This window comes from Bos grunniens, chromosome X (assembly GCF_055505025.1).
Source record: "Bos grunniens cultivar Pamir isolate PY7600 chromosome X, Bosgru_T2T1.0, whole genome shotgun sequence".
Lineage (NCBI taxonomy): Eukaryota > Metazoa > Chordata > Mammalia > Artiodactyla > Bovidae > Bos > Bos grunniens.
The window spans coordinates 105,968,926-105,992,135 of record NC_141194.1 but is presented as its reverse complement, the minus strand read 5'-3'; the positions used below and the strand labels follow the sequence as shown (position 1 = coordinate 105,992,135).

At 60.0% G+C, this 23,210-nt stretch overlaps 1 protein-coding gene across 19 annotated transcripts; it reads right to left on the bottom strand.

Annotated features, from left to right (window-relative positions):
- Window positions 1–299: 299 nt before the first annotated feature.
- On the bottom strand, window positions 300–23,210 carry HCFC1 (host cell factor C1). Of its 19 annotated transcripts, none has more exons than XM_086389524.1 (27): window positions 21,873–23,210; window positions 16,647–16,795; window positions 16,333–16,493; window positions 15,574–15,782; window positions 14,594–14,678; window positions 13,989–14,095; window positions 12,717–12,896; window positions 12,275–12,634; window positions 11,885–12,045; window positions 11,290–11,487; window positions 10,745–10,969; window positions 10,547–10,651; window positions 9,933–10,188; window positions 9,457–9,599; window positions 9,180–9,318; window positions 8,837–9,057; window positions 6,996–8,343; window positions 6,635–6,798; window positions 5,560–6,136; window positions 5,362–5,436; window positions 4,875–5,195; window positions 4,546–4,664; window positions 4,323–4,460; window positions 3,836–4,021; window positions 2,960–3,260; window positions 2,505–2,568; window positions 300–2,287 (listed from the first exon to the last, which is right to left on the bottom strand). In XM_086389524.1, exons 1-27 carry the CDS (start codon window positions 22,063–22,065, stop codon window positions 2,248–2,250), a joined length of 6,225 nt encoding a protein of 2,074 aa, XP_086245650.1. In that variant the 5' UTR covers window positions 22,066–23,210; the 3' UTR covers window positions 300–2,247. The 19 variants fall into 19 exon arrangements, with proteins under 19 accessions (XP_086245650.1, XP_086245652.1, XP_086245651.1 ...); XM_086389526.1 differs by having other exon boundaries at window positions 4,323–4,457; XM_086389525.1 differs by having other exon boundaries at window positions 4,875–5,192.

Here is a 23,210-nt window from a genome sequence, read left to right as displayed (position 1 = left end):
AATGAGGGAGAAGAGGGAGGTGACATGGCCTCCACAGAGTCAGCAGCAGCTGTCCAGTGAGCCCCTTTGGCCTGTGACCTGCATTCTGGCTGCCATCGTGGGATCTTCCAGGGGGAACCCAGTCCTAGACCAGCTCGCTGCCAAGGCCACAGCTCGCAGCACTTTTGAGCTGTGGGAGGTGATGGGAAGCACAATTCTGGGAGCAAGAATCTCCCAGACGGAAGACGGTGGTTTGTGAGCCCTGCAGGGCCCAGCTTCCCGCCTCCTCCCGTGGGAGTCTCGGACACAGCGACAGCAGGTTGTTATTTCAAAAAGTCTTTTAATTGTTCAAAATAGCACAAAACGACATCGCACTATGGTAATATTGAGTCACAAGGGTTACTCTACAATAATGAATGGGCGTACTGTTTCCAGAAACAGAGATCAGAGGGCGCTCAGGAATTGGGCTGGGGGGAAGACAATGGGATCAGGCGGTGGGCTCCAAGGTGACTAAACGTGACGTTTTCCACAGCGAAATATACTATAATACAACAGAGGCCCCAGAGGGTGGGGGCTAGGGGCAGGGGTCTGCAGAGGCTGGGGTCTTCCCAGCCCCAGTTGCATCTCTAGGGCAGAGGAAGGGGCTTTGAAGACCGGCTGTTCGGTTCAAATCCTTCAGTGTGACTTGCTCGCAAGTCTCACTCCTTGCTAAAAACCTTGGACATGAGGCAGAGCTGGCACTGGACTAGCCGCTCCCAGCAGAGCCGAGCCCAACTTCGTAGCGTCGATGGTACCGCATGACTTGTCATCCCAGGCAGCCTCAGAGGCTGGGTTCCTGTCCAATGTGTGCCATCCCTGCCCAGAGAGGGTGGCCGCAGGAAGCGGCGGCTGTGTGTGTTGGATGCTCTAAGCGCTTATGCCAGGGAGGGAGCCTGGGGGTCACGGAGAGGGCCACGGACCCAGGACTGGGTATCGGGTCGTGCCCACGCCTTTGCACCATCGTCCTCAGGAAGTCTGACTCTGGGCTCTAGAGGACTCTCAAGCTCAAGCCTCTAAGTGTTGGAGCCATGGCCCATGAGGGGGGCAAGATTTGACCACTCACCCTCCATCATCCCAGAGGCCTGGGGACAGGCAGCGGGGCACAGGGCAGGGGCCAGAAAGAAGGAAATCGCACTGGGCAGCAGACACCAGGCCCACAGGGAAAATGCCATAGTCTTGCCCTGGCTGCCCCTCACTTTTTCGTCCAGAAAGATCCCTGCCAAGGCTTCGCCAAGGAGAAAAGTTAAAAAAAAAAACAAACAAACAAACAAACAGAAAAAGATCCACATTCTGTACACAACTAATAACAACAACAAAAAAAGGGACAAAACCCCACACGCTAAGACTAAAATTACAATAAAACTGTTAACTTCATCCATTTCAACTTAAAAAAAATACAACAAATGCAGCAGTTGGTGATGTGGCCCCTAACCCCGACCCCAGAGAGGTCGAAGCCGGGCTTGGTGGGAGGGCTCCTCGAGGCCCCAGGTGGGCGTTGGGAGGTTTTCATAGAACACTGCTCAGGCCACCACGGGGCTCCTTCTCCGCCCCTCGCTTTTTCTTCTCTGAATGGTAAGAGGAGGGGAGGGAGAACGGGATGGGAGAACGAAGGCCTCTGAGAAAACGTGTCAGCTTCCCATGGGACTGCCAGGCAGGGCAGGGTTGGATAAACCAAAAGGGCAGGCGGGCGTCACGTGGCAAGAAATGCTAAGGTCACAAAAGAAAATAGAACCAGACAGATACCCGGTTCGGAGTGGGGGGGGGTGCCCCCCAAGCCTCTGAGACTAGAGGCAGGGAAGGGGGCCGGAGGTGCTTCTACAAGCTCCCCCCCTCAACTCCTCGGGCCTTGGCTGATTCCTGGAGCCAAGGGCAACAGCGAGAGGTGTGCAGACTTTGGAGGAGGTGGGCTTTCCATCTGCTCCGGTGCATTTAGGTCTCTCGCTTGAGGGCTCCCTGGAGGAAGGGGGGGCGCCCGCTCCCTCGCTCGCTCTTTAGCATCTGCCTTCCGCTCCCCCACCGCCCCCCTCCCCACAGCCATTGTAAAATGTGCTTTCTCAAGATTCTTGTAAAAACAGAGAGAGGAAAGGGAGAGGAGGGCAGCTGCTGGCTCGTGAGGGTGGAGTGCGCGCCAGGCGGGTGGGGTGGGCGGGGCGGGGCGGGGCGGGGCGGGCGGCGGTCCTGAAGCAGAGGGGAGGCTGGAGAAGAAGCCAGGCGCCGGGCAGCTGCCTCTCACTGACCGTCTGCCTTCGATTTCTTTGGCGCGGATTTCCTTGGAAGATGAGAGGCAAAGGCAAAAAAAGACAGGATCAGCGTGGGTCTGCGTGGCGAAGCGAGTGGGACTCGGCCAGGGCTCCGGCTGCCCCCTAGGCTGGGCGGCCCCCCGCGTTTCAGGAGAAGCAGGGCCCGGCTGTCCCCACTGCTCCTTACTCTCAGGGTCCGCCTACTCCCGGCCCCAGAAGGCTCTTGGAAAGGCACCCCCTGCTTACATTTCTGGAGACGACATGGGCCGCTTGCTGGCCGGCTTGGCGCCAGAGCTGTCTTTACTGGTTTCTGAAAGCAGAGAAGGGGGAGTGGGCGGGCAGCCCCGACGTCGCCCAGCACAGTGCAGCTAGGCACCGAGTGTGCCAGCCCCTCCCATGGGCATGTGCCCCAGGGTCCTGGCCACCTGCATGCAACCCCCCAGGGCCATTCTGGACACAGCTTAGAGGCCTCTACTGTTTTCCCCCCGACTGACAGAGCAGCCCGAAGCCTGGGCACCCACCCCCCACCTCCAGGTCCTGTTGGCCCTTCCCGTGCCCACTCCCCTCCAACAGCCCCCCAAGGAGCTTTCTCCACAGCACCAGGCAAGGTGAGGGATCCACCCACTCCAGAGGGTCAAGCTCACCAGGCCAGCAGCTGGCAAGAGCTATCCCTCTCCAGAGTGAGCCCCACACACACCCACCTTGCAACCACCTGACTTGGGTGGCTGGGCCGTAGCCCTTCTCATTGCGGGCAGCAATGCGGAAGATGATGGCGGGCTTGGTGGTGTAGTCGATGTGGGCGTTGGAGAGGCTGGAGGACTGCACGAGGCAGGAGGGGCTGGGCCCGCAGTACACCCGCATGAAGGCCAGCTGCGCCGGGGTCGAGCTCTTGGTCTCACCACCGGCCTGCGCGCTCTGGATGGCCAGGTACACTGAGTACTCGATGATCTTGCCGGAGGTCACAGAGGGTGGCTCCCAGGTGAGGTGAGCACCGTCTGGACTCTGGAACAGAGAAAGCAGAGACCGAGGGGGCTGTCTTCGGCCTCTGTGACTTATTCCTCCCATGCCCATCAGAGGACAGAGAACCTAGACTTGAGTCGAAGCTTTCAGAACTGACAGTTCCTTCTTCACCCCTCTCCTAACACAACAAACCTATTTCACAACAGAGCTCAAGGAGCTCCAAAGAGATGGCTTCGTCTGCCCCCACCTGGAAGGCAGCCTGACATAATGGCAAAATGAACCAGGACACCAAACACTTTCCTAGACCTGTTCTGTCACCTAACAAATGTCTTGTTATTTAGCCTCTTGGTGCTTCAGTCTCCCCATCCAAAAAATGGAGAGAACCACAGGCCCAGACCTCGTCAGGGAGTTTAGGCATTAGAGGATTAGGTAAATGAGCATGTTAGTCACGGCTCACGCAGTGTCAGAGACAGGACCAGAAGCTTCAGCCCAGACCCACCGGACTCTGCCTACATCTCAGGGGCCCTTCCCAAATCACCCCTGCCCAGCCCAGCAAAGAAGAAAGCCCCACAAGCACGGGCTTAGCTGAGGACAGAGGCTGATTTCACAAGACTCACTTTGCTGATTTTAATGGCACACGGGGCCCCTGGGAAGCCAGGCAGACACGTTTTAAAGGCTGAGATCTCACTGAAGGGCCCCCGGCCGCAGGCATTGATCCCGGCGACGCGGAACTTATAGGCAGTGCCTGGCTGCAGCTCCTGCTTCTTTAGCTGGTTGTAGTCGGGCACGGTGCCCGAGTCATCCTACAGGGACAGATCAGGCGAACAGGAGAGATGAGAGTGACATGAATCCCACCGACAGGGCTGCAGGAATCAGTGGAGCACTTTTCCACCACGGGGACGGTGGGGTGGGCAAAGGGCGGCCATGGCAGCCCCATCATGACCAAGGGGGCCAGGGCAAGGGGGGCCAGGGCTGAGCTTTGCCACTGCTTCAAAGGCTGCAAGGGGGAGGGGTGAGGAGGGGTCAGCCCTGAGACACAGAGAGCATCCCTTAGATTCACAAATCCCTGCCCACCTGAGGGTGTTGGCTCCCAGGGATACATACATCAGTCGGGACAGCATCTTCGGGTGGCAGGAAATAGTGTGTCACCATCACATTGGTACCCTTAATGACCCCCACGTCAAACCACTGGTTCTCCTTCTTTACAGGAGCTTTGCTAGGTGGCGGTGGCAGGTCTGGCTTCTGGCAGGCAGAGAGGGAGAAGAGATCAGGACACCCTCCGAGTCTGGATCCATTAGCCCGCTTCACCTCATCACTCCAGACTCACCACACCCAGGGACTCAATGCCATTGGCCACTTCCGTCAGGGTGGCTGCGGCCTGCAGCTTCGCGGGGCTGGCCACAACGACCGGCTGGGGGGCCACAAATGTGTTGGACGGGGCCAGGCCTGGGAAGGAAAACAAGGTGTCAGCAGCAAAGGCCCCAGAGACCGGGCTTCTGCACAGGAGCCCCTCCCCCGGGCTACACGACCGGGCCCGTTTCTACCCCGAGGGACCTGGGACCCCACTCACAAGACTTTCTTCCCCAGTCAACTGACTTCCCCAGGGGAGCAAGGCTGCAGGCCAACCCTCCCATGGCCAGGCAGGGCCCCACGTACTCTCAGTGGCTGTGGGGGGCAGCAGGCTCACGGTGCTGGGCACAGCCCCGGCCAGCTCATTGAGGCAGTTGCTCTCGATGGTCGGGTCATTGAGGCTGTCAGCCGGGGCCAGTGCTTCCGTGGGCAGGTGGTGCTGCTGCTGCTGGGCCTGTGCTTCCTGGAGCTGCTGCTGCTGGACCAGGGCAGCCAGCTCCTGCTGCGTCAGCACGATGGGGATAGTGGTCGCCTGGCCTTCCTGGCCCTCGGCCGACAGGTGGCTCAACTCTGCCTGTGTCACCGCTGCGGCCGCCTCTGAAGTATCCATGGGCTCCCCGGTGCCTGCTCCAGGGGCAGAAGACAATGACTCAGGAGGGACGCCAGCCCCGGCTTCCCACCACCACTGCCCTCAGAGCGACGGGCAGGATCCGTAGACACAAGCTCTCAGAGCCTGTCCCCCAGACCTCTCCTCTGCCCTCCCCCTGGCAAGACCCGCCTCCTGCCTGCATACCAAAGTCAGCCCCCATCCCGGTTAGGCCGTACTGTGCCATCCTGGTGGCAAACAAGCTCCCTTTGCTCAAGTCACCTGGAGGGAGGCACCCGAAGCGCGGTTCGTTACCCCTGAGCAGGCTGTCCCTCCCTCAGGGCTACCCCCCGGCCTCAAGTGAGGACAGCCTGCTGAGCCAGATGGCCTACGTGCAGCACCTACCCATGACAGCCTGCTGTGCGGCCTGGAGCACGGCCTGTATGGCCAGGGCCTGGGCCTCCTCTGTGGCTGCAGCCTGCGCGGCCGCTTCAGCAGCAGCAGTCACTGCCAGCTCCTCTGGGGTGAGCCCTGTCACCATGAGGGTGGTGGTGCCCGCCTGGGCTTCGGCCATCAGCTCTTGGGGGAGGGACAACTGGTCTACTTCGGACTGGGTGGGCGGCGGTGGCTGGACCACCACGGTGGCCACCACAGCCGAGCTGGCAGGCTCCTGGCCTGAAGACGGGTCCCCTGTACTGCTCAGATCCACGGCGGCCTGGAGCTCAGGGCTCTGGGAGGCTGACAGGACCTCGGCGGAGTCCCCCACCAAGGGCGCGGAGGCAGGCTGCAGGAGCTGCCGTGGTGGAAGCTGCTGGCGTGGCCCTGGAGAGGCCTGGAGCTCCTCTGGGGGCTGCAGGATGTCAACAGCAGAGAAGGGCATGTCAGAAGTTTCTGTGTTGGCTATGGTCACTGTAATCGTGGCCGGGATGGGGACTTCGGTGGTCAGAGCCCCTGGGGCAGTCTCAGTCACAGATGAGATCTTCTAGAAAGGGAGAGAAGCCCCTGTCAGAGGGGAGGAGAGGAAGACCGAAACCAGGCAGGCCTTCATCTCTCCCTGTAGGCCGGGATCTGCATTCTCAATGGGTTGCCACAACCCTGCTTGACAGACAGGAACAGTAGGTCACTGAGCAGCAGGGCGCATGGCAAAAGAAAGTGAGACCCCTGACCTGCCGGCCCATTTTAACCCATCCCCAGAGAGACCCCTTGGTCTCACAAAAGGGGCCCAACTCCTGCTGTGCCACGCCATAGCCAAGTGATGAGCCACAAGAACCAGCTACAACAATAAAATCACCCATAGGACACCCACCAAGGACTGGGGCCTCCTGTGCCCTGCCCTGTCAGGCGATAAACTGCCCTTTTATGGTCTGGAAAAGGAGCCAGGAGCGGCACGTGCCTGGAGCAACAGCACCACCTGTTGTCCAGTTCAGGAACAACATGGGCCCAGGCACACCAGGTCACAGGGACCCTCCTGGGCTCTTACCGGCACCGAAGGGCCTGGGACTGGCGTGGACTGTGTCACGGTGGTCACGGCCCGCGTCAGCGTGGAGGACACTGTTGTCGTGATGGGACTGGAACTGGCGATATTCACACTGTCGCCCTGGGTGCTCTCCACCTCTCCCTGGTCGCCGGCAGGCGGTGGGGGGTCTGGTGGGACAAGCAGAGAGTGGGGTGACAGGCCCTCCTCTAGCAGGGCTACCACCCAGCTCTGCCACCAGGAAACACGGTTGCCTGGAAGACCTGCCTGTAACGAGCAACTGGGTTCCACAGAACTGAACTGTGGGCCTCTCGGTGAGCCCTGGGCCTGGGAGCCCATGGGGACCCAGCTGGTTGCGTCCACCTACCTTGGTTGGAACTCATGTTGGAGGTGACAGTGGTGGCCGTGTGCGTAGTGCCTGTCTCATGCGTCTCACAGGGTGGGTTGGAGCACACCCTTTGCGTCGGGAAAGGAGTGAGCAACGAAGCACCGGCCTGAGGGGCGACTGCGGGTGGCACTGCCACCTCCAGGCTGGACTCCAGGGTCCTGTGGGAGGGGGCGGCATCCGGGAGCAGGGCGCCCAAGCTGACGGACATGGTCGTGCCAGTGGAAGCGGTCTGGTGCGTCTCACAGGGCCGGCTGGCAGGAGGCTGCTGCCCGCCCTCTGGCTGGCCTGCAGCCCCTCCGGATGTGGCCGTGGTGGGTGTGTGGGTGGTGCCCGTCTCGTGGGTCTCACACGGGGGGTTGGAGCAGACCTGGGTCACGGCGGCCGAGGGGCACAGCAGTGCCTCCAGGGCCGCGGCAGTCACAGAGGCGCTGGCTGAGCTCTCGTACACAAGTGTGGGGGCCCCCAGCAGCTCGTGGGGCTCCCCGGCACCCATGGCGGAGCGGGCCACAGTGGGCGTGTTGGTCGTGTGCGTGTGATGCACTTCCAGCTGGCGCCCCACAGACACCAGCGGGCCCAGGCCGGCAAGGGACCTTTCCTCGCCACCGGGCCTGACTTGGGCACTCAGTGGCCCCAGCTGCAAGAGAGTGGCACCGCGGCCAGCGGCCTCGAGGGCCACGCTTGGTCTGAGGAGTGGGCCGGCCGAGCACGGGGCCCCGGTGGCCATCACAGTCATGGTGGTGCTGGTTGCACTGGTCTGACGGGTCTGGCATGCGGGCTTGATGGAAACCTGAGCTCCCTCTGACGCCCCGGCAGTCACGCTGACCCGGACCACGGTGGGAATGGTGGTGGCCGCGCAGGCGAGCCGGATGTCTCGCCGCGGCCCGCCTCCGATGCCAGACATGGCGGTGGTAGCTGTACTGGTGGTGCCGGTCTCGTGGGTTTCACACGGCGGGTTGGAGCAGACACGAACTACACTGCCATTCGGCTGGCCCACCGTGGAGGTCACGAGAGCAGCAGTGGCCTCCTGTCTGTCGCAGACAAACTGCACTTGGGTGGGCTGGGGGTGCCCCCCCAGATTAGCGACGACGGTGGTGGTGGCTGTATTGGTGGTGCCCGTCTCGTGGGTTTCGCACGGCGGGTTGGAGCACACCAGGGTCACGGTGCCGGGCTGCACATCACCCTGGCCCGAATCAGCGATGGTGACCGTGGCCGTGGGCTGTTCTGTAGTAGGGGAGGCCAGAATGGACACTGGGAGGTCGTGCACAGGCTGGGCCTCCACCCCGCTGGGGGCCGTTATCAGAGTCACCTGGGTAGGCTGGGAGACAGGCTGGGGAGAGGGCACACAGGGAGTTAGTGCTGCTGCCCATCCTCCCGTGTCTGCCCCTGCCACCTACCTGCAGTTCCCCCTGGGATCAGCGACTTGGCAGCTAAAGCAAAAACCCTGGCAAGTCTAGGACCTGCTCACCCTCACTCCAAGACACTGACTGGCTCAGGGACCAGAAAAAAGGAACCAGGAAGAGGTGGAAGAGCAGGGCCTAGGCTGGGGCAAGTCTTCGGTCGGGCGGGGGTGGGGGGAAACCTGGCTGACCCCGTGCTGTGCCAAGGCCAGCTTCACCACTTCACCAGGAATTCAGCTCAAGATGCAAAAACCTAGTGCTCAAATGCTAAACACGGCTGAGATACATCATCTCAACCCGACAGACTAGCAGGCAGTGACTAAAAATCGCGATTATGCACCTCCAGGGTAACCATCCTACGGGTTCCACATGTGGGAGGGAAACCAAGGGCCCGGCGGCACACTGCAGCTCCGACTGCCCTACCTGCATGGTTATGGTGGGTGTGGTGAGCCCAGCGGCCGCTGTCAGCGTCGTCTGCGCCGCAGACACAGTGATGGCAGTGGGGTTGATCACCTGGCTTGAGAGGGTGGCGATGGTGCCCAACGTGGTGATGGGTGTGGCCAGTGAGGCGCTGGTGCTATGGCCCCCGGCTCCGGCCAGGCTGGTGGAGACGGTGCCTGTCACCGTGCCCAGGGTCGTGACGCCTGAGGCGGGGAAGGGCAGGGGCAGGCGGTCAGCAGCTGGTGCGGCTGTTCTCCCCAGGTGAGTGGGGCCAGGGTACACCCCGACACTGCCCTTGCAGCCCCGCACCCCGAGGCCTCCATACCTGTGGTGCCCTTGACAACCAGTGTGGTGACAGCAGGCTTGACAGCAGAGACGGTAACAGGGGTGACCAGGCGGACGCCCCCCATAGGCACGGTGCGGAGGATGGTGCCTGGCTGGCCAGGTGCGCCCTTCAGCACCACCTGGAAAACCGGAGAAAAGGGCCCCTGTCACTTGGGGGCTGGCCAGAACAGACCCTGTGCTGCCCCTCCCAGGCTCCAGGTGGCCTGCTGCGGTCCCAGGCTGGACCCTCAGGGAAGACAGGGCCAGGCACACCTCACCTGGGTCACTCCTTGCTGCCCGTGACCCGTAGCGATTTTGGGAACAGCCGTGATGATTTTGGCGGGGGCTCCAGTTCCAGAAGTCATCACCTTGGTGGTGATAATGGTGATGGGTGACTTGATGCCGGCACTGCTAGTCACGCCTAGAGGAGAGGGGGGCATCCTGGCTTCAGGAAGGGCCAGGCCACAGTGCTGGCCTCCCACCCGGGCCCGCTTCTCTTGGGCCCTCTTTTCAAATAGTTACGCCTGTTGCCCCTCAATTAAAACAAAGAAGTACGAACTGCAGCCGTATCCTTGCTACCTCCTGACAAATCGTAAGCAAGAAGCCAAGGGCAGAGCAGACGGGAAAATCTTACATAAGAAGCAAAGAGAGGGTAGAGCAGCAGAGAGGAAAATCTTAAACAAGAGGCAAAGAGAGGGTAGTGCAGAGTGAAAAACCTCAACGGAAAGATGTTGCACACTGGCTACCCCCTCACCTGCTTTCTCCCCAGCACACCGGGGAAGGCCCCTACCCGTGGCGCCCGCCTGTGTGATGATGGCCGACATGGGGATGGTCTTAATGATAGTGGTGGTGCCGGGCTTGGTGGTGCTGGGGGACACACTGCTGATGCCCAGGATGGTAGGCTTAGTCCCTGCCCCGCTGGCCTGTGTGGTTGTGATGATAGTAGTGGGCTTGCCATCTGCAGACGTCACCAGCTTCAGGATGGTCCCGGCTGGCAAGGGTCCTTTGGTCTGTAAGGGGAAAATGAATGGGGGAAGGCTGAGATGAATGGGCGTCACTGCCAGGATACAAAGTGTGGCTTTGTTGTCATCATCGAATTTTAAATGAAGTCTGGTTGCTCTACGATACTGTGTTAGCTTCAGGTGTCTAACAGAGTCAGTCAGTGATACACATATGTATCTGTCATTTTTTAGAAGAACTGCAAGTTTAATGGTGAGTCTGGTCTGGCCAGGATTTATTGCCAGCCCAAACAGCTTGAACTATTCTGAAGACTGCAAGTAACAGAACCAAGCAACAGGACCTTCTGAGCCACTCAAGCTCATGGAATCTCGTCTAGGCAGGGTCCTAGTCTAGGGTCCATGAGCTCACCTGGATGATCTGAGTCACCGGGCCTGTAGATGCCTGGCCTGTGACTGCCGAAGTCTGAACCGGTTTGGTCTGGACCACTGACATTACTTTGCCCAGATTGGAAATCTAAAAATGAAACGACAGCGCACCAAAATAAGTGATCCAGAGACCGGTCGAGGGCATGGCCTGGGCTGGGCGTTCCTGGTGCTGGTCACTCACCAGAGCACTGCCTCCTGGGACCGAGATGGGGCTCTTCACCAGGGTGATGGTCTTGGTAACCCCACCCACCACTGTGGTCACCACCTGGGCTTGCTGGGCCACTGTCACGGTTCCGGACTTGTGTACGGTGATGATGGGACGGGTAGATGTGTTGGCGGCAGAAGAGACGGAAGTCCCCACCTGGGCAGCTGCAGTCTTCAGCATGCGAGTGGCTGGGTTGCTCACCTGAAGATCGCAAAGAAGACTGGTGGGTGGGTGGGTGGGGGGAAGAGCTGGCCCCTGTGCATTTGTGTATGTCTACCAAGCTCAGTTTTGTTCACCTCTCCTTTAGCGAAACAAGGGAGGTCACTGGGCCACAGGTCTAAGACTGCCACACCCCCATGGCTGCCAGCTTATTCCCCAACCCCCACCAAGCACCAACCATGGACCTCCATCCTCTATGGTTGGTCCAAAGGCCAGAAGCAGTGACCACTGTCTAATGACGGTGCCCAGAAGCCCCCGGCCCCAAGGCTGTGGGCTCTGAACCAGCCCCGAGGGACGCTCACCATGACTGGCGAGGAGGCCACCTTCACAGTGGCTGGGAGCGTGGTGGTGCCCGGCGTCACGGCCACGGTTTTGACGATAGTGGTGCCAGCCGGGACACTCAGGACCGTGGGTGCCGAGGAAGGAGGGATCTTCTGGGTGGCAGCAGCCGCGGCTGCCAATGCAGCCATGCCACTCATCTGCGGGCTGCTGCCAATGACCTGCAAGGGACACAAGGAGCTTGAGCCCACAGGGAGCACCAGACCCGAGGCAGCCCCAATCCCTGCTTCCTGGAGCAGCACCTCTTGGCTTTGAGGAAAGCCAGGCGCTGCTCTACTGACCCCAGACCTGGACTCCCACCATCAACCAGGCCCACGTCAAACCCCAGCTGGCTAGCTTCTCCCCTCAGAAAATACATATTTAAAATGCCCTTGAGATCAGATGGCGAGGAGACCATTCTGAGGTGTCAGCTTACTAATCCTGAAGTTAGTGATGAGAGATTGCCTCATCAGCACTTTCCAGGCCTTGGATGAAAGGTGGTAGCACAGGGTGGGAGTCAAACCCCGCCAATGCGCCACTACCAGGAACATCCCACCGCGCCCTGCCCTGGCTCCTTACTGTCCCCTGGGCGCTCTGTGTAGGCACAACCATCCGCACGCCTGCGGGAAGGGAGGTCACAGTCACGGGGGCTTTCCCAGCCTGGCTGGCAGGTCGCATGGTGACCAACGGGGTTCCCGTGGTAGCCTGAGGACCAGTCACTTTCAGCACAGCCGGGACACCTGCTCAGAGAAGGGGCTGAAGTGAGCGACTTCCAGGACCTGCTTGGGCTTCAGCTCCCACCCTTCCAGCACTGCTTGGGGACAGTCTCCGCGGGTCAGGACCAGGCCCCCACAGCAGCACTCAGCCTCCGGTCTGCACTAACGGCCTCCAGGCGTGCGGTCTAGCAGCCCCCGCTCAGGCATGCCACCTCCGGGTGAGCCAGTTCCTGCCCTCGAGCGCCCGGCTCACCTTGAGTCCTGGCTGCGGCGGGCACGGAGATTGAGCTGCCAGGCACCGTCGGCAAGACCTGGATGGTGGTGGTGGTCGGGGGCGCGGCAGCAGCCTGGGGCAGGAGCGTGATGCCTACTTGGGTCAGCGGCTGCACGGCAGGTGCGGCTGCTGCTGGGGCAGGGCTCTTGGGAGGATTGGCAGGCACAGACGGGACTGGATTGGGTGTGGGGGAGGTGGCAGTGGCAGCCGTGGCAGGAATGTCATATTTCTGGAGCTGCAGAAGGTAACTGTCGGCTGTTGCCACGGCCCCCCAGCTCACCTCCAGGGAGTTAGTGTTGGCTCGCACCAGCTGTACCCGGGCTGGAGGTGGCGGCTTCTCTGTAAGAGAGCATCACTGGTGAGGAGGGAAAGGCAGACACTTAGGGGGTGGGTGTGGCAGCTCTCCTCCAGTTAGCCTTACCCGTTTCCAGGTACCAGAGGTCCTTGCAGCAGACCTGGTTATTCCAGGCCTTTCGGTAGCCGTCACGCCCACTCCAAATGTAAAGGCGGGTATTGATGGCTACCGCACAGTGGCCAGCACGGGCCCGGGGAATATTGTCTTCCAGCGTATCCATCAGGATGGTCTCCCAAGCCATGGTATCTGGGGAGGACAGGATGTGAAGGTCAGCAGGGGACAGAGGAACCGACAACCCTCAGGGGCTCTTTGGCCTTTTGCTGTCAGGGATGGGGAATTAAAACCAGGAAGTCATCCAAGATTACTAAAGTAAGATGAAGACAAAAACAAAAAAAATACAATTCTGTATGGCAAAAAGACTGTACAAAATTAGAAACCACGAACTATAAACTGGGAAAACTACATGAAAAACACAGTCAAAGGTTCCCCTTCTTGCACATGGAGCAACACAAAAGCCTCTAGAAAGAGATGGGCAAAGAGGAACGCAAGTTATGGAAAACGTGACAGAAGATCTCAGAAAAGAAAAATACATACCCTCACTCAAGATAAGAGAAAGGCAAACTTAACCCAGAAGGTGCCTGGCAGCTTGATGTTCCTTTTGCTGCAGCCAGGGTTGAGGGTGAGGCAGGGGAGGGGACCTGGGGCTGGCCTGTGGAAGTCAAGCACCTACTGGGCTTGGTGAAGAGTGTATGCTTTGCCGGCCCGGTGAGCACCGCTAGGGACATCTGCATGTCTGGTAACATCCCCCTGCCGGCAAGGCTACCTCTAGGTTGTCCCCCTTCGGATACACCTGCACGTGGCGAGAATGGTGCAAGGATACTCACGGAGCAGCGTCGGTGCAAGTTTTGACACCACGAGCGCAATTCAAAAGAATGAGCCACTCGCCCTGCGGGGATGGGATGGTCTCCGGGACAGAGAAAACACAAGGGCCAGGCACTGCGCTGCGTAGAGCAGGCCGCCATCCTGTGTGCTCCGTTTTTAAGGAACCTATAGGCAACGCTCGCATCTATAGCACGGTCCCTGCAGGGTGGGTGAGAAACCACCAACAGGAGACGAGAGGGAGGCACTGCGTGGTTACGCCGGTGAGGAAGAGCCTATTCAAAACACGTCAAGGAGCGTCCCTCAGGGCGCTTGGACCACTGGCTACGCCTCGCGGAGTTCTAGAGGCACGGCCTAGAAGCAGCTCGGCCCCCTGCGCCCCCAACACAGCCCGCAGGCCAAGGTGGGCCGGCCTCCCGCAGCCCTCTGCAGGCCGCGCTGAGCCCGAGGAGGCCATACCCAGGTTGAGACAAGCCAGAGTGTTGGTACACTTCCACTCCTTCTCGTGTGTGGCCACTTTGACGTCATCCATGACGAGAGGCACCCAGCCACCAAACACGTACATTCTGGGACGAGGGAGGGAAGAGTAGGAGACGATTGTGGACGAGGTGCCAAGCTTGAGGTCACCTCTTCCATCCAGAACGTCCTGAACACACTGGGTCCTCTAGTTCTCCCCGGGACGCACAAAGCTCTGAATGTGGCCCTCTCTGCCTTGGTGGCTCAGCCCTCACAAGAACTGTGTCACCTCCAGCGCACGTAGCTTCGGTGTAGCTCACCCAAAGCTCCACTCTGTCCCCATCAGCCTTACATTCACTTTGGGACCTTGGCATTGACAAAGACACTCAGCTGCGGCTGCAGAGGATCTAGAACAATCTGTGTCCCTCTACCCTCTTTTTTTTTTGGTCCCCCAGGGTCATAAGGGGAAGACAAGGCTGCTTGCTGAACGCCAGCCCAGCCAAAGAGAGGTCTCCTCAGGCCTCAGGGATTGCTGGAACGAAACTGTGAGCCCATGGGGGTCGGAGATGGGGGCTACAAAGAGAAAAAAGCCACGGCTGGCTACTCACTTGTTTCCTATGGTCGTGGCCGAGTGGAGACTTCGAGGAAGAGGTGCCACCCCGCTGAGGCTGGGCTTATTCCATGTCAAAGTCTCTGTGTGGAGCAGTGGGAAGAGAAGGTTATTCACACCAGGTGGGACACATGCCCTCTGACCCAGAGGCTGTGTCCCAGATGTGGGGAAGGCTCTGGAAAGCAGGTATCAACACAGCACAAGAACTGCACGCCTGGCCTCCCAACAGGCCTTGAGAGCCCCCCTGATCACCAGGCTCTGGCACTTCCCAAGCGGTCTTTCCCGAGCACCTGCTATGAACCGGGGCTGGGGCTGGGGGTGGGGGTAGGAGCCATCGCCATACCCTCCAGACGCGCCATAGCACCTCCCACTCCTCAAGAGGCACTCACCCACGGTCAGCTCCGTCATCTACAGACCCAGGGCTACTAGGAATTCTATGCCCAATCCGCTCTCTGGAACGTTGATGCAACGCTACAGGACCCCTAACCCTCTGTAGTTGTACAGTCGGCCACCTTCTCCAGGTGAAAAGCCTGAACTCCTTTCAGCCTAAACTCCTGATTCCTTGCCTGTCGACCTTCCCAAATAGCCCCCAGGGTTCTCACCGCGTCTGGGCAACCCCTCTTGACTGGGATAGACCAGGGGGCCCTGCTCCTGGCACACCATGACTACTGATGAGTTGACAGGGACTTGTGCTACCTTACCCACACAACGTCATTCTAGAAAGGCCATTCCTTCTTCCCTCACTCTACTGCAAGCTAACAGATAGACTCGGCCAACAGAGCCTTGCTCTTTCTTAAACACTGCAAGCTCAGGGCAAAGAGGACAGCCCCAGATAGGTCCTATCCTGACCCAGCCACAAGTAGGGTGCTAGGCGGGATATGCCCCCTCTGCAAGAGCCCCACCACAACACCCCATGCCTGCTGCCCAGCAGACCAGCTGCACTCCTAGACCACAGGAGCAGCCACACCCACGTCGTACCGATATCCAAGGTCCAGAGGTCCCCCAGCCTGCAGCCACTCATCCCTCCATAGATCACCAGTTTGGACTTCTTGTTGTCTTTCTCAGTGTAGACCACTGCAGTGTGAGACTCTCGGGGTGGGGGCAGGACACCGTAAGTGATGGGAATGTCCCAGGCTACCACTCCAGAGCCCGGCCGCAGTTCCAGGATGTATAAGTCATTCAGGTACCTGGGAAAAAAAAGGTCAGGTTAGGGCAGGCCACCCGCTTTGACAGGGGAATGGCAGACTCCTGGAGAGACAAATCGGGGCTAAGGCTACACGAACTCCAAATCCTTCTACCTCTGTCCTCACCCCTAAGGAGGGGTGCGAATGGAAGGGGAACAGCAGGATGGGGTGTGCTCAGCTGCCCTGCACGAAGCTGGACATGACATGAGGACCTCCGAGGTGAAAAGGGAGCACCAGCTCAGGACTACCTGCAGATTCTAGAAAGGCCCTTGGAAGATACCCATCATGAAGCCTGCAGGCACCTAGAAGGACCAGCTCAAAACTGGGTCTGAGGAGCAGGAACCAGCACAAGGCAAGGTTGGAAGAACCAACCCTCCTCCCACGAGGCCTCCTGGGAGTTAAGACACCTCAGCACTGGAAAGCTCTTTAGAGGGCGTCTAGGGCCACCCTCCTGTTTCACAAACAAAAGGGACCTGGTACAGCAAAATTGACTGCTGTGTGGGCAAGCACCCCGGCCTTCATGGGATTCCACACGAACAGGACAAAGCCTCACCTCGGAATGTTATTCTTGGGGTCCTCGCTATCATTGGCCAGACCCCCAAACAGGTAACACTTGTTGCCCACAAGGGAGAAGCTGTGCCCAAGCCGAGGACACGGAGGTGGCCCATTTTTGGGCGTCTTTGCTTTCAGTCTCTTCCATTCCCACCGGCTTGCCTGCAAAATCAAGGCTTAGTGATTAACTCAAGGGTGAGCTGGGTTGTTTGCCACATACGGAGGGGCTGCTGGGGGTGGGAAGGGGCACCTGACTGGAGTAAGAAGGTCTGGGTGGCGCAGGGCTTGCCCCGGCTCTGACAAGCAGGACACTACCTGGAGCTCGTAGAGGTCGTTGCTGTACTTCCCGTATTCCACCATCCCTCCAAACACGAGCAGGCGTGTCCCATCGCACACGAAGCCATAGGCTGCACACCCAGGAGGGATGTCCCCTCTCACAGCTGGGATGAACCACTGATTGGTCGCTGGAGGACAAAAGTCAGCAGAAGTCAGAACACCCTGGGAGCCACCAGAACCAAAACCACTACCCCTCTGCCTCCCTAAACCCACCAGCCTTCAAAATACAGTCCAAGAAAGGACAGGCTAAGACAGCGCCTCTTTACCCAAGGATGTGGGACTTCTTCCTTTGAGCATCCAACTGCCGACCCTCTAAGCCATCTTCCAAACCCTTTGGCCTCAGAGACCACCCCAAAGTCACCCTGCTTCTCATCACGGTCATCTTAATAAGCAGGAAGTCACTGACAAGAGAATCCGTCAGCTTCTGGGGATGGGGCCACCTCCCGCCACTCTATGGGGACTTGGAAAGAAACATCTAATACCCAAGCTACCCTCCTGGAGGCCCACAGCTGGCTGCACATCTCAATGGCTGAAAGAGCAAATGCTGCAGCCCAGGGGCAGCAATCCGAGTACAGGCCGAGGAAAGCCGTGGGGGCACGCTCGAGCTCTGCTGTGGTTTCCCCGGCGACGGTCCACAGCTCCCTCCTCCAGAACACAGGCAGAGGCGGTGGTGGGCAGCCTCCCAGCCCTGGAAGCTGCCTCAAGTCTGCCGCCTCAAGCCAGGGTGGAGCTCCCCAACTGCCCCTGCTCCACCTGGCATCCCTGCTCCTCCCAGGCAACCAGTCCCTTGCCTGCCTTGCTGGGGCTTCCTGGCAAAGTCACAGGGAAAACACTGCCCTCTTTGGAGGGACTCCTCCTGTCCTGTGTTATTTGAAGGGCTATCCTCTGAAACACACATTGCACTCTCTCACCAGACACTTCAAACCAGCAGCCAGCTGCAAACCTGACTCCACGCCCCTCCATCAGTTTTGGTCAAACACGGGCGACCAAATCGGGACTAAGGAGACGGTGGACAGGGCAGGGACCTGAGCGCCAATGGAGCCCCTCCCAGGGCGTGACAGGGGCCGGTTCCTACCACCTTCTCCATGCTGGGTAACCGGACTCCCATGGCGTCACCCTCAAGGGCCACCCTCAAGGGGGGGAGACGCCTTCCCCCGCACCCCAAAGCACATTCCACCTCCCGGCACAAAGGTACCCTGGCTGGCCACTTCCCAGGTGGACACATCCTTCGAACGGGCTGTGGGTCCCACCCTCAGTTCAGGGGAGTCACTGGGCCTCGGGGACGCCCAGCACTCCCCTCCGTCTCCCCTGCCTGCAGCATGCACCCTGGCCCCAGAGTCCGGAGGTCTGCCTTATCATTTCTCAAGGCGCAAAAACAAACCGAGAAGAGCAGCAGCTTTCCAGGCTTGAGCCCTCAGCCCTACACAAACTGGAGGGAGATGGCTCACGCAGTGCCCGAAGGAGCTACATCCAAGTTCCCAGGATAAATGCTGACACAGACCTCTGAACCTCCTTCCATGGGAAAGAAAAGAAAGTGAAGTCGCTCTGTGGCATCTGACTCTTTGTGACCCCATGGACTGTAGCCTACCAGGCTCCTCTGTCCATGGGATTTTCCAGGCAAGGGTACTGGAGCAGGTTGCCATTTCCTTCTCCGGGGGAATCTTTCCAACCCAGGGATCGAACCCGGGTCTCCCGCATAGCAGGCGGATGCTTGACCATCTGAACCACCAAACTTTAAAAAACTGGACACAGGAACAGAGGCCGAAAGGGGAAGTAACTGACCAGAGGTCACAGGGTCAGACAGACACAGGAGACGAGAACCCTGTCCCTGAGTAAAAGGGACCGCCAGGTGCCTCCCTGAGGGCCGGGGGGGATGCTACATGGGAAAGGGACGGGCCCACAGGTGTCGGGTCACCTGCCACCTGATTTAGGGACTGGGCGAGAGGGACTGGTGACATCCCAAGACCTCATTGTGCAGCACCCAGGAGGGGCTGACCTCGATCTAGAACACTCCAGGCAGGAGAATGCTGTCAGGCAGCACAGGTTCCGGGCCAAAGCCTGGTTCTGCCCTGAGATGGCAGCTGTCCCCTAATCCTATCACCCCTCATTCACTTATCTAGGGGGGTGGGTGGTGCACGACCCCTGCGGGTCCCTCCTCCCCGCTCAGTTCTGGCTTGTTGCCACTCTCGGCTGGGAGGGGGGCTAGGAAGAGATGTCTGTACCCCGGAAGAGGTGGCTCAGCGCCCCCCACCCTACCGCCCCGCTTCCTGCATGGTGGAGGCGGTGGCAGGTGCTAGGAGGCACGGAGGGGGGGAGATGATTCTCAGAAGAGGTGACGCGGGACCCAGGGCCTTGAAGGCTGAACAGGACTTCCCAACAAGTGAAACCGGCGGGGCCGGGCAGGAAGTGCCTGTGAGAACGCGAAAGGCCCGGAACAGAGGGTGAACAGGTTGGAGATAAGCTCAACTTAGTAACCAATTAGCTCCAGGGAGAGCATGCCCGGGAGGTGTCCCCAAAGCGGGGGCCTGCGCCTGATAACCAAACCGAAGGCCAAGAGAGCCAACAGGGTGATCCTGGACCCAGCACGTCCCGCCTGAGACCCCAGGGTCCGCGTGTGTGAAAACAAGGAAGTTTCACTAGCCGTTTTCCAAGGCTCCTTCCAGCGTCATCAGCTGGGGACGCTGGAGAACCACTGAGGCAGACCTGCCTCAACCGCTGCTTCGCCCAGCAGCCACAGCCTCCGCACACCAGGGCGCACCCCACCGTGTCAGGGCCAGGGCCCCTGGGTGATCCACTTTGGTGTTGCCAGAAACTTCCCTGAGGTCGAGGATGGGTCTCTCAAAAGCTAGGGAAGTGTTCCACGGCCACTGGGGAGGAAGGACACACACTTCCTCATGCACCCCCTTCCAGTTCAGTGCACACCTGCCACTCCCAGCCCCGTCACCCCCGATCTCTGAGCTGCCTGAGATGGCAAAGCAGGCACGTGCCCCCTAGGGTCTTTTGTCTTAGCAACGGGGAACTCTCTCTGAACAATGAGTTTCTGAGCATTCCTCTTACAGAAGAAGAAACTAGAGAATATGCTCTGACCTCATTTAAGACACAAGGTAAGCAGGCGGCCAGCTGTCAAGGCGGCACTAAAGATGCCCTAAGAAGGATGCTGGGCATCTGTGCCCCGGCTGGTGGGAGAGAGGCCACACCAAGCCCAGCTCTCTGAGAACAGCAGAAGCTCGAGGCTCCGTCAAACAGGAAACACTAACACGCGGTGAGGACCGGGGACCCGCGTCCACTAGCGGCGAGAAGTCGCCGAGGGAGTTCTTGGGGCACTTTCCAAACTGGTACCCTGGAGGAATCCAGGGCTGAGGCCCTTTGGAAGGCTGGCTCCCACTACTACACAATGTACCCTTCCAGAAGGGGAACAAGTGAATGCCGAAATGGTCAACTCAGTTTAATACACGCATGTCGACACAGAGGCCCCAGGAAGAAGTGGCCTTTGGAGCTGATGGTAATTAGGCCCCTGGCCTACTTTCTAAAATTGGCATTCCCTGCCAAGAAACCTGCTCCAGGCCTTACAAGAAGGAAGGTGGTCCGAGGGGTTGAGGAGGCTCTGCTGAGCGCCCTGGCTTCTGTAAAAACAGCCCTGCCCCTCAGCCTTCCCTTACTGGGCTAATCGCTGCCGCCGCAGCTGTCCAATCTGGCACCGAGCTCCAGCAGCCAGCCCAGCCTCCCCAGAGGCAACAGGTGCTCCGACCCAGAATGTGAAGGGTCACCGGCAACCCACCAGCCTCGGAAAGTCAACTTCGTAGGGTCAACCACTTTTAAGACGCGAGCATGTTGAACTCTGTGCCTCAGGGGAGGCGCGGGCCAGGAGCACTGAACTGAGAGAAAGCTCGGCTCCAATCCTCAGCGCACGGACCAACAGCCTAGCTCAGAGCAACCTTGGAGCTGGGGGCGGCAGCAGCGGGGGTGGGGTGGGGTGGGGAACACGGGGTGCCCAGACCCGAGGACCCCGGCCCGCCAGAACCCTGGGACAGGACAGCTCGGGAGCCAAAGGCATTTGGCAGATGAGCTGGCGTGGGGGGAAAGGGTTAGAAGCCAGCCCCTGGCCGTGGCTGATCCCAAAGCGACCTGGAACTGCGGAGGAGAGCTTCCTAAAAGCACACTATGAGCCGGGAGGGGGTTTGCAGCAGCCCCACCTCCGCCTCTCAGGCTCCGGAACAGAACGTGCCCAGGCCCATTGCCCCCAGTGAGAACGCTCAGTCCCTCTCCCCAGGCCAGCCTCCATTCAACAGGCAGCTGGGGCCCACGAAGGCACCAGGTGTACCAACTGGCCACCATGGGGGAGGGAGCCGCAGGAGGATGCCGCGAAGCTCTAGAGACTGAACAGGGGTACCAGACAACAGGCCCAAGGCGACTGCACCTCACTCCTCCCAATGAACCCAGCCTCGGGTTTAGGGGCAGCCTGGGAATGGGCAGGGTAACCTCCTCGGTCCACTGTGGGATGACCGCAACTAATCCCTCTCTTCCAGCCAAAGGCCCCAGATCCAGACCACGGGCCACGGAAAGGGAAACACTGCAGGAGTCGACACTGCAAGTGGGGAACGGCAGCGTCGTCGGATTTGTGGGGCCCCAGGACGACAGTTCCCCAGCGTGGCACACCGCCCGCCTGCCCACCCCGTCCCTGGGTCAGGATTGACGCCGGTCAACTCTGCCCCTTTTCTCGAGACGGCCAACTCGTCTGTCATCTAAAAGTTGTCACTGCTCCCCAAAGCGCACCAGAGATGAGGAAGAGCCTAGCAGGCATGGGGGTGGGGTGGGGTGGGACTCTGCGCCAAAGGGACGCATCTGCCCGCCTAGTTGGCGGGGGTAACGGTGTCTTATCTGAAGTCACCACCGCGGGCGCCGCCCCCGCTCCCTCACCAGCCGGCCTAGAGGGTTCCTCTCCAATACTGAAAGGCACCCCCTTCGAAGGCAGGAGAAGCAGGGGTGTCAGGATGGGGACAAGAGCAGGGCAGAACAGACAAGCCATGCAGAGCAAAGGGTCTCGGAGGGGAGTCCCGTGCGGCTGGAGGAGGGAATGGGAGGAGGGGGGAAGAGGGCAGCCGGGGAAGGGAGGAGAGGAAGGAGGGAGAGAACGGGAGGAGGAAAGGAGGAAGGAGGAGATGAAGGGAGGGAAAGATCCGAGGACCCAGCGGGCTTTGCACTCACCCGTGTTGTACACGTGCAGCTCGTCCACTATCCCCTCGTTGCCGCCGCCAAACACCACGATGAGCTCCTTGATGGCCACGGCGCGGTGGCCGTGGCGGGGCCGGGGCACTGGACCCGACCAGCCCACCACTCGCTTCCAGCGGGGCTGCAAGAGCACCGCTGGCGAGTTGGCGGGTGACACGGCCGAAGCCATAGTTCCGGGAAAGGGCGCGGTGGAGAAGAGTCGCCAAGTGGGAAGGGAGCCCCCCAATTCCACTCACACACACCCCTTTTCGTCCAAGGTGGCTCTCACTGAGAAACTGTTCCTCACACAGCGGTGGACGGCTCCATGGAGGCCGCCATCTTAACTATTTTCTCCTTCCCTTCTCCTCTTCCCCTTCTTCTCGCTTACCGCGTCTTGTCAAGAGCCTCTTGAAACTGTCAAGCGCCTGGACCCGAGAAGCTGGAGCCCGTCGAGTCCCGCCGCCCTGACTACTTGCCTGGGAGCTCCCACTTACAAGCTCGAGCGGGAGGCCCTGGGAGCCGCCATCTTGAGCCGCCTCTCTCTCCTCCCTTCCTCAGTCGTAGCCCTCCCCTGCCGGAAATGGCGGAGCCCCGGCCCGGTTCCCACACCCCCCGAGTCCCCTGCACTGGCCGGCTTCCGGGGCGGGTGGAAAGAAGCCACAAGCGCAGCGGTTGTCTCAGCCCCGCCGGCGCTCAGACCACAATTGTGGGAGCCGCCATCTTGAGACCGTCCCGCTTCCCCGCCCAGCGCTTAGTGTAGAGGCCGCTCCCTTAACAGCCTCGACACTCGTAAGGAATAGAGGCGCGCCAGAGGCCAGTGAAACGAGCTTGAGTTCTTGAGGGCTGCTCAGAGACTTGCCCGTATGGCTCGTGAGGTCTCGAGCGTCTACCCTTAGTCCGCCTCTACTGCTCAGGCTGCGCCTGCCGCCCTGGGAGCCGCCATCTTGAGACTAGCTCCCCCTTCCCCCCTATTCTCTTCCTCCCGGGTCAGTTCTTCCACTGCAAACCAAACGCAAGGCAGCGTCCGATCCTCGCTTTCCTCTTTATGACTCCTTTCCACAGGAGCCGCTTCAAAAAGGCAGAGTTAGGCCCCGAAGTGGCAACTGTACGGCAGGAGGAGCGGTAACGGCAGGGCGCTCATGCCTCCTCCCTGGGAGCCGCCATCTTGTGTGAAGAAGTAACAACTAAACATGGCGGCAGCGGTGGTCGGGCGAGGGGGCGGAGTCGGGCGACGTCACTGTTTCTCACCCCCCCCCCACCCCGCCCTCGCAGGCTTCTCCTCCCGGCCGAGGCCCGTTAAAGGAACTCCGCGCTGCTTCGCGGCAAGGGACCGGG